This window comes from Saccostrea echinata, unplaced genomic scaffold (assembly GCF_033153115.1).
Source record: "Saccostrea echinata isolate AGI-Se365-2 ecotype Australia unplaced genomic scaffold, CSIRO_AGI_Sech_v1 ptg000019l, whole genome shotgun sequence".
In the NCBI taxonomy this organism is placed as follows: Eukaryota; Metazoa; Mollusca; class Bivalvia; order Ostreida; family Ostreidae; genus Saccostrea; species Saccostrea echinata.
Window position 1 is genome coordinate 1,326,123 of NW_026889768.1, and position 11,241 is coordinate 1,337,363.

Here is an 11,241-nt window from a genome sequence, read left to right on the forward strand (position 1 = left end):
TGGGTCTTGGATCCTAGAAATAAATCGAGGTAAGTATTACTTGACGGACTTTGATGTTGATGACAGTGGTGCGTAAGGTGTTTTTATGTTGGGGTATAGTTTTTGGTTTGCAAGAAAGCTCTTAAAACCTGTTAATTGTTTTTAAATCAATTGAGAACAACAAAAATATGTGCACAAGAAAGGTCGTAGCTTTTGTATTTTCTATGATTCCTTGGCATTTATAGGAAGTAGCATGAATTTAGACATTTATAATGAATTTTTAAAGGCTATTGATTTTTATTGAAATGTAAAATGTTTTCTGTAACATTGCACATTTTTGCACGATTATTTTGAAAGTTGGTAGATTGGTCAACACAGGCATTTTCTGGGAATCAAATTACCTGCCCTTTATATAGTCCATTTCTTTATAGACTTCGGAAAACATATATTAATATAAAGACGTAAAAAGGCAAATTGGACATATAGGATATTTCATGATTTGTGGTTGGGTATGATTTTTTTAAGGCTCGGGGATAAAACACACAATGAGTTTGATAAAAAAATCACATGTAACCAAAAAACTTGGGAGTTTGTTTTTATCACATGTTTCACACATAGCTTTTTATGCGTTATACTCTATTATATATATGTAAATCCTTAATATTTGACTTGATCAAATTCATGCAAAAACCATTGTGATGTCACAACTGTGGATATGAAAATGATATCGTATGAGCAATGTCCACTGTATAAAGCAGTATTACAAGTGATAAAATGATTTTCTCATTAAAAACTTATATTAAATTTTTTTTTGTCGTATTCTAGGACTTGAGAAATTACGAGAGACACAGTGACTGAATTTTTCCATAAAAGGTAAATATATCTCAATTTTTTTTAGCATAATTTGCTTTTATGTATGTGTGATATTTTTATTTCATTTTTTGTTTTTATTTTCTTTGGTTCACTGTCTTTGTCTTTTATGTTTAGTTTATTGTCCTCATCTTGTATATTTAGTTTATTGTCTTTGTTTTGTGCTTGTCTTCATTTTTTTTTTTTCATTTCATTTTGCACAGCATTCATGGTAAAAATTCAGTTAACACTCACTTTTTTGCACATAATCATGGTTCTCACTTACTTAGGTGTTTACGAAATATATTTAAAACATAAAAACCGTGCAAATTTTATGAAATACTTACACCATGAAGTGTGTGACGAATTGAAAATTGAATATACAAAAGTTAACAGAGTAAGTCTCTTGTACAAAGTAAATCGAATAAAGAAGGAAATAGATAAACTCAAGAAATACAGCAACAAAGACAAAATAAATTCATACCTAAACAATATCTTTCAATTACCCCAAACCAAAAACTCATTGATAAGTAATGGAAGTGGAGAGGAAGAGGAGAGTAAGGAAATTAGAAAAGAGGATTCATCAAAGGAACTGAGAGAAATGAAGGAAGATGAACTTTTGAAGGAGAAACTCAAAATTATATCGGAGCAGAATATTGTGATTGAACACCTACGAAGAGAGAATACGGCTCTTAAAGACAAAATAAGAGCTTTTAATGTTAGAAATACAAACAGAAAATTAAAAAAAAACCAAGAAAAAATAAAAAAATTAGAAAATGTTATTAAAAAAATGAAGACAAAAGAAAATGTTGAAAAAAAAGATAAAAGTGTACAGTGCAATACTATGAAAACAGTTATTGCAGACTTGAAGAAAGAAATAGATTTTTTAATGTCAGAAAAAGAAAGTAATTGTGATGATGATGATGATGTTGTACATATAAAAAAAAATATTGATTTTAGAGAGAATGGTAAAGGGAAACCGTACAATTTTAAATTAAGAAACTTATATTATAATTTTAGAAGTAGGAATATAGCTTTAGTACATATTGCCCCAATTATTAAATCTGTTTTAGATGTTTTTAATATCAATGTAGAAAATCTACCATCAAAGAGTACGGCAGGTATTTTAACCAGTGAAATGGGCGTAGTTTCGAGAAATCATTTAAATGAAGAACTTAAGAACAGTGCAAATATCACAATGCATAGAGACGCAACTACGAAGAAAGGGAAGCATTATTATGGAGTTCAGTTTAATACTGGTGACAAAGTTCTGTCTGCAGGTTTAAGAGAGGTCTGTGATGGAAAGGGGGAGACATATGTAGATATTACAAAAGATATTTTAATAGATATATCACAGAAAGAGGGTGACAGTGATACTATTTTAAACAATGTCTCTTGTTTTATGACCGACAGAAGTGCTACTGAACAAAAAGTAAATGATATTTTAAGTAAAGATATAGATCATAATGTACATTCTTTTAAATGTTCTATTCACCCCCTCCTGCAGTTTTCAGATGTATGTATAGAAGAAATTTTTAATATTGAACAGGAGTTGTCTTTAAGATTTCCTGGGTATACCCATTCATTGAAAGAGCCTTTTACTTTGTGTCTTTTAAAATCTGTATCGAAATTTTTTTTTAAAGATGGGACTGGTGATCCCAATGATATACAAGTTTATATGAAAAATCATAGTGTTTCAGACATTCCCTTTGTAAAGTTTAGAGGCAATCGTTTTAATGTTATGTTTTATAATGCTGCAGGTACTTTTTTTATGCACAAACTTGTATTACAGTATTTTTATTCTTTGAAAGCTTCTTACACTTTTAATCAGAATTTTATTTTATTATGTTTGCAGAACAAAACATTTTTAACTCTTTTAAGATCACTTGGCATTTTATGCAAAATTATCACAGGACCTTATTTTTTAAAAGCAACAGAAGTTGGAAATTTAGATATGGGTTCTGTGTTTCAGAGACTTTTATATGTTTTAGATTTGTTTATTGAAAATCCAATTTTAGCTTTGAACAATGAAGTTTCACTTTTTTATGGTCCATATTTTTATGACGAGGTTTTTGAATTTTTATTGAAAACTTCACTGAATGACAATCTTACATGTGTTTTTATAAAGCGTCTTTGTAATGTTTTAAAAAGGAAAGCCAGTAAACTATTTAGTGAATTTTTAAGTGGAGGGAAATATTTTAACATCAGTGGGAATGAATTAAAAGAGTGTAATTCATGTGATACAAATAACATTTGCCTGGAAAGACTCATGGGACAATTAGATTTTAAATTAAAAGCATCCTCCACATCATCATTAAATTCCATCGAAAGTAGCATTTTATATTGTAATAACAGAACAGAAGAGTGGTTAAAGAAGAAGGATATAAGTGAACAACAAGAGATAATAGATCAGGCTCGTTCAGAAAATAGAACTTTTATGCTAAAAGACAGAGAGAAAAATGAAGAACTTTTTAGAAAACAAACAAAGATTTTAGAAGAAAAAGAAAAAGAAGCTAGAAGGAAGAAGGAAAAAAAATCAACTGAGTTAGATAGAGCAATAGAGGACATGAGAAAAGTTGGGCTTTGGGAGAGTGAAGGGAAGATTAGAGAAGAAATAGAGAAGCTGAAGACAAAAAAGGAGAAAGTAGAGACATTAAAGAAACAAATCAACATTTACAAAAAAGTTTTTAAAATTGAAAAAAACCAGAAGGAGTTGCTGCAGTTTTCTTCAAAAGGAAAGGTCTTTGATCATAACAAATTACTGGATAATCTTTTAAAATTAATAGAATTGAGAAGAAATGCGCAAGAAACCAGATTCCATCCAGATGACTTAGTAGGTAAAGAAATTGTGCATACCTGGACTATAGAGAGTGGCGAAAACCAAGATTGGGAGGGCCAGATAAGGAGTTTTGAAAATGGAGTTTACAAAGTAATTGAATATGAGATTTTTACACTGTTTCACAGAATGCATTAATTGTGCATGGCACTTAATATCATAACAAATTTTATAAAACATCCTCTAAATAAATTTACAAGAGGCCCAAGGGCCTTAATTGTCACCTGAGAACAATACAACAATGTAAAGGATCCATAGAAGAAAGAGTAAAATACAACCCAGGGCAGAGAAGAAGATTTTCAAAGAAATAATGCATTTTCAGTATATGATGAGTACCTACAGCTCCACCCTTACTACAAAATCCCTGACCCTGGGGCCATGAATTTTGATAAAGGGCTCAGTAATTAATACAATCGTGCCGAAAGTTTGACTGCTTATTGTCCAAACGTAAAGAAGAAGATTTTTTTTAAAATTGCATTAATTTTGATGGTTTTGGTCCCAGGCTCCTGGGGGACAGGGACCATGAAATTCACAATTTTGTTCCCCTTTACCCATACATGCTATTTTCCAAAATTGGTCGATATTGGTTCTGTTGTTCTAGAGAAGAAGTTGAAGATATTCAAATGTTCACAGACTAGATGCAAGACAACGGACGAAAACAGATAGAAATATAGAGTGATTTAGGTGACTTAAGAATGAAAAGTTTTATTTCAAAGAAAATCCAGATTTTAAGAAAAAATCTATTAGCGGTACCTGACAATAGTGGCATATGACATAATTTATTAAAGTATACTTTTGGTATTATAATTAATAACATACTTAAGAAGTAACTTAAAAATTTTAAAGGAGAGAACAGCTTGTATCTAGAATAATTTATTTGGAGTGTGAAAATGGATATAACGAAGTTATTGGAAGTTGTTAAAGGTGACAAGATTTCATTTTCTTTAAAATATGTGCAGAAAGTCAAAGCGATGTATTAAACAGAAAAATGCAAAATGGTGGCATGTTGTACGTACCTTGCAAATTTTGAGTTTTTGGTGGATGTTGCGTGAGATACAAAGTATATTAGCCTATCACTTTTTTGGGTAAAACAATCATGTTATACATTTAATAATGAGGTATAATAATAATTTAACACATATCCAGACCAGTGTGTTATTTAATGTAACACACTTTTTGTTAAGAAAAAAATCATCCCAGTAAATATATAATTTCATCATTTCATTCATCAATTTGAGTAGACATCAGTCATCTTTTTGGTTCTCCATCATGATGCATTCATCACTAATTTTTAATGGTAGTATATTTATGTCTTGTGCATGTTTTTAAATGTTAATTGTTTATATTAATGTTTTTGGTGTAAGGTGTATTGCCTAAATGTTCAATTGAAATTTATGTTTATATATACATGTATTTCAGTTATAAAATTTATAATTGTATCAGCCATACAAGTTAATTTCAAATATTTCATCACTTATTTATGGCTAATAAGAACAGGAATATAGTTTTATAAATGATATTTTAGATTGTGTACTTGTTTAATAAACAAAAGAGCTGATAAGAATGGGATTATAATTGTTCAAATTATATTTTAGGTTGTGTACTGGGATGATAAAGAAAGGAAGAATGGCAGTGAGTTTGAGTTAACAGAGAGGGAGATTAATATTGACATACAAGAAGGAAACCTATTTATAAAAGGTAATTTTTTATAGCATTTACATCTCATTTAACACCTTTCATTTACCATATTTCTTCATTTCAGGAAAATTTTTTTCCCTTTTTGAATGTAAAAGGTGATATAATTAATCATCTCTTATTTATTTTATTTTAGACACCACCAAACTGGATCACTGTTACTCAACATTTTGAAAAAGACTATAAATACAGACAGTAAGAGTTATCTTTCATTATATTTCTTTTTTTTTGATTTGGAGTAAGTTACAGTTATTGCCCTTTGGTGCTTTAGTCCTGCTCCTGCTATTAGTATTCATAGCAAGTTATATATTCACAGGAAGGGAGCCAATGAAATGTGTTTTATTTTTAACCATGTATTGTAGGTCAAGACCTTTTGGTGTTATTTTTAAAACTTATTTCTTATTTTTAATTTTAGGTGGATTAGCTACATACAAATCGGCATGTATTATGATTTGTAAAGTCGATTTATTGTAAGTAAGACAGTGTTTTAAAAGATAAAATAAGAATAATTATCTTATTTTATTAGCGATAAGTTCATTGTAAGCACGAATAAATTTAAATCTTGATCACACAAGTCTAATGCTAATTCGAAACAAAGTTGTGACGCGAATTTCCTCTATTGTGTTTATAACACTAAAAAGCACTGACTTTTTTCATATAATTTAGGACTACTGGTGATTTTTTCCAAATAAGTGCTTAAGTGTTTATTAAATTAAAATTCTCTGCAATTAATTATGAATTTAAAGCAGTTTTTCATCATATTTTGTGGTTATAGAAGGATTCCCTTCGACTAATTTTCATTAATATATCCCAACTCAGTATCTACATGTATGATAACTGATGATGAATCATTAGATGACCACTTTGTACAAGTATAATAATAACTATCCATCAAAGTTATGTATGTAAGTTGATAATATGTGTTTTGACTGAATTCATTTTACATTTCTAAGTATGGTCATCATGTCTATAGATATCTGGCTTTGTTCAGTTATGATGTAGGCATTGGAGACATTCATTAAACTAAATAAGTAGATACAATGTCAGTGAATTATTGTTAGGGTGGGGATGGGGAGTTTAACCTTCTTTACAGTCAATTATTAAACTTCAGTCTGAAGTTTATGAACCTCAGGGTCCACATTGAATATATAAGCTAAGGAAATATATAACCAGATAATATGTTGTAAAATCAGCTTGCACGTGCACTACAATGCTGGACAAGTCACCCCTAAGACAGCTCTCCTGTAGAACAATTCACATTGACAATCACCTTTGATTCAAAGAACTTGGCCACTGTTTGGACAATTTACCACCTTCTCAGACAACTCGAGTGCTTTGTAGCTATTTTATGCTACACTTAAAGCAAAATAGATTACATCATTTTATTGTGATTCATGGATGACCTCCTTTTCATTCTGAAGTTATATGTCAAGACTACATACTATGAATAATGGATTTGATGAACATTTGATATCCAGACCAATATTGTTTATTTAAAACAGCTTAATTTAACAAAGCGACATTTTGATTGTAAAATTTCTGTTAGAAACATGGTGCTTAAGATGATAATTTATTACAACCAATGTCTTAAAAGTAGAAATCAAAAGCAGGGAAAAAAAGTAAAAGAAAGGGCACAAAAAGAATACAGATACAATAAATAAATTTTCCCTGAAAATGTAAAATGTTAATAATTAAATGGTTCGATGCAGTCTCTTCTCCCATAAATTGTTAAATCTGATGCACTTAATCAAACTGATGATGGGAGTCATTATCCAGTAGTTTAACTGTAGTGTTATTCCTAATTTAATAATTAAATTACTTTTTTTTCACTACAACATTTGTTTGTATTCTTAGTACCTGTATTTAAGATTACAGGGGTATATTGATTAAAATGAGTTTATCTTTATGAGGTAGTAACATTTTTGAAAATTCTCTCCTCATATCAATCCCTACTATAGATGAATGCAAGAGTATTTTATATCAGATCGATATTTAAAGATAGAGAATTTTGTCCAATTAGGAATTGAACATCTTGATTAATTAAAGCTTCTTATGTCTTATTTGTCTCAGTTCACCCAACTGAAAATGAGTACCAGTATACTGAAAGTTGGAAGTAATAGACCTCTGATGATCTATGTCCCTTCCATAGGGATTCTCTATGATCTTCATCTGCTTAGCACAAAAGAAACTGGTTATGAATCACCAGCCCTATGTCAGCCCCTTACCTTGAAAAAATTTAAACTGTTGAAAACATCCAAAAGAATATTTTTATTTTAATTCAATAGTAGAAATATTTGTGGAGGTCAGGTGGGTTCGATAGCTCAGTTGGTAAAACTTCTGACTGGAGATTCAGGGGGCCCGGGTTTGAATCCCTGTCTGGTCTGTCAGATTTTTCTCCTTTCCTGTTACATATTTAAGAAAAAAATATATCAAGAAATAGCAGAGCAACAGTTAGTCATACTGATTTGCAAACATCATCAGGTACCACTACCAGTAGTATGGATTCAACTCTGTTCAGATCATGCCCAGGATGGTAGGTGCATATGAAAGATCTCATAGAGGAATATACAGGAAAATTCAGGATTTTTTTTTTTAAATATTCTTATCATATTGGGTGCCAAATGTAACAGGTGGTGAAAAATCAAGTTTCAAGAGGGACTCAACCCAGGGTCTTTGGCATACATGTACCGTGGCTCTAACCACTGAGCAAGTGAGACCCCATATATTGACCAACTTTCACACATCTTTTAAACCGAGACATTATTAACATCAGGACTATAAGTGATATTAAATAATATGCAAGCATCCTCAAGTAGGGCAGTTTGAATATATCTCCAGGATAGAGTTGGAGTGGCAATATTCTTGAAGAATAAAAGCTTTATTCAGGAATATGTCAGAAAAATCTTCTCTCAAACTGAAAAGCAGGGCCATGATAAGTGGCCCATGGGGATTGTAGGGCTACAATAAGGGATCATTCATCTAATGTGAAGATAGGATATAAAGTAATGAGGTAAAGGATAATTTTAGATCTCTTTTATATGGACAAGTATTTGCTAGGAAGATAACCTATAACCTTAACCTTCCTAGCAAGTGTTTGTTAGGAAGATAACCTTACATCTTGTTTGCAAGTATCCTTATATAATGCAGATTAAAGTTTGCTCAAATCATGACCCCCAGGGATAGACTGGGAGCCCAATAAAGGATCAAAGTTTATATCAGCACTGGTGTATTTTGGAAAGTAGGTCAAAGTTCAAAGGTCTCGAGATCAGTAAACCAGGTATTCTACAAAAGCCATTCTCCCAAGTAATATGTAAGCCTAATATCAAGTCAGCCAGTAACACTTCTCAAGTTCTCTCAGTTCTGAGGCTTATGTATTATTATGGCGTAGGCATCCCAAGTTAAAGTTTTTGGAGCAGATTTCTTTTCAAGTACCTCTATGCCGTATATTGATCAGAGATGCAGGGAAGATGCTTGTAGTATATTTCATTGTACCAGTCAAGTTTCAGATGCTGCAATTTCAGCTGAAGAATGACAAGGTTAATGTTTTTGGAGCAGGCTTAAGTTTTTAAAGCAGGTCTCATTTCCAAGTAACACTAATTTTAAGATCTATATTGACAAAACTTGCATGGATGATACATTTATTGATGCACACTACCAGATGAGCGACTAGGTTAAAGTTTTTGGAGCAGTTTCTTTCTAAAGTGACTTTAAGCCCTATGCTAACCAACTTTGCACTGAAGATACATTTATTGATGCACACTACCAGAGTTGCTTCAGATGCTGAATTTGACCTACATTTTCCAGATGAGTAATTAGGTTAAAGTTTATTTAGCAGGTCCATTACCAAGAAACTATAAGGCCTATCTGAACCTAACTTGCATGGATGATGCATCAAGGGATGAACACCCTCAAACTTCTAGATGACCATTCCCCAGATCTTGTTTTCAAAATGAATTTGGTATAAAATTATTAAAATCAATTTGCTATTGTATGAAATATTTTAATTAATTTTTTTTTTCGTATTTCGATCAACAACCACAGTGTAGAATGTCTGTCTTACTAAGATAAAAGATGGTTGCAATTTTAAAGTTTTCACTCTAAAATACATGCTAATAAATATTTAGATGTTTTAATAGGCTAGGTGGAGCAGAGTTCAGCATTCATAAAACATAAAATGCAATTTAAGAAGATGAGCGAGCAAAATGACGATGGTGTGACAAATACGAAGGTGAAAAATTAAATCTCAATTATAACAAAATTCTCCTTGATATTTCATCAAACATTAACATATACTATATGTAAAATCTCCAAAATTTACAGAAAATCTCACAAAGATTGTAATTATTTGTCTAGAAGTAGCAAACACATACCATAGAGGGCAAAAATGCTGATCATTTCTTCATACTCTAACACAATTTTTTCATATGAGTGGGTCTTCACTCCTTTGTAGCTCACCTGAGCTGAAGGATCAAGTGAGCTTTTCTGATCTAATTAAGAGTGTTTGGTGTTTGTTTGTTGTTTAACATCCCTCTTGAGAATTTCTCACTCATATTGAGAAGCCACCACTTGCTGATGGAGGGCTGCAAATTTATACCTATACTAGGCACTCAGGGCCATTGAGCATGGAGGGATCTTTTTCGTGCCAACACCTACTGTGACACGGGACCTCGGTTTATATGGTCTCATCCGAAGGACTGGTCTCCACATCCCGCAGTGGATTTGAACCCGTGACCCTTATACTGTGGAGCATACTCTGGAGCAAGCACTCTAACCACTAGGCCATGCTGGCGACCCAGTGTTTGTCGTCTGGTGTCTGTAAACTTTTCACATTTTCGACTTATTCTCCAGAACCACTGGACCAATTTCAACCAAACTTGCCACAAAGCATCCTTGGGTAAAGGGTATTCAAGTTTTTTCAGAAGAAGTGCCATGCTTTCTTTCAAGGAGAGATAGTTAAGAATTCATGAAAATTTGGTGCCATTTTTTAAAAAATCTTCTCAAGAACCACTTGGCCAGAAAAGTTGAAACTTATGTGAGAGCTTCATTACAAAGTGTACTAGATTCAAGTTTGTTCATATCATATGCCCCTCAAGGGTAGGACGGGACCACAACAGGCTAGGGGTCAAAGTTTTACATAGGAATATGTAGGAAATATCTAAGAAATCTTCTTAAGAACAGCAAAGCCATGATAAGTCATATTAATATACTGTAGACTCAAGTTTGTTCATATCATATGCCCCTCAAGGGTAGGACGGGACCACAACAGGCTAGGGGTCAAAGTTTTACATAGGAATATGTAGGAAATATCTAAGAAATCTTCTTAAGAACAGCAAAGCCATGATAAGTCATATTAATATACTGTAGACTCAAGTTTATTCATATCATGACCCTCAAGGGTAGGGCGGGGCCACAACAGGGGGTCAAAGTTTTACATAGAATATATAGAAAATATCTAAAGAAGTCTTCTCAAGAACAGCAAAGCCATGATCAGTCATATTAATATAGAAGCATCCTCAGGTAGTGTAGATTCAAGTCTGTTCATATCATGCCCCGTGGGGGTAGGGTGGGGCCACAACAGGGTGTCAAAGTTTTACATAGGAAGATACAGGAAATATCTTTATAAAATCATCTCTCACGATCTGCAAAGCCATTGTTAGTCATATTAATACAGAAGCATTCTCAGGTAGTGTAGATTCACATTTGTTTTGAACATTTTCAGCTCCTTCTTTTGTACCCCAAAACCTATTTCATCCAGATTTCAATGGGTGAAGGGGTACAAAAATAGTGAATTTCAGTGTCCCTGCTCTGGGGGGAGGAGGGGGGGGGGCAAAATTAGTGCTATCTTTAAAAATTATCCTTTTTCACTCCCAGACAGCAAGCAG

At 32.2% G+C, this 11,241-nt stretch overlaps 1 protein-coding gene across 1 annotated transcript; it reads left to right on the forward strand.

Annotated features, from left to right (window-relative positions):
* The first annotated feature begins 2,782 nt into the window (after positions 1-2,782).
* LOC133189724 (DNA ligase 1-like) lies at positions 2,783-5,556 on the forward strand. Its single transcript, XM_061325126.1, has 3 exons — positions 2,783-3,757; positions 5,260-5,362; positions 5,496-5,556. The coding sequence occupies exons 1-3, from the start codon at positions 2,783-2,785 to the stop codon at positions 5,531-5,533; spliced, it is 1,116 nt and encodes a 371-aa protein (XP_061181110.1). The 3' UTR covers positions 5,534-5,556.
* The last annotated feature ends 5,685 nt before the right edge of the window (positions 5,557-11,241 follow it).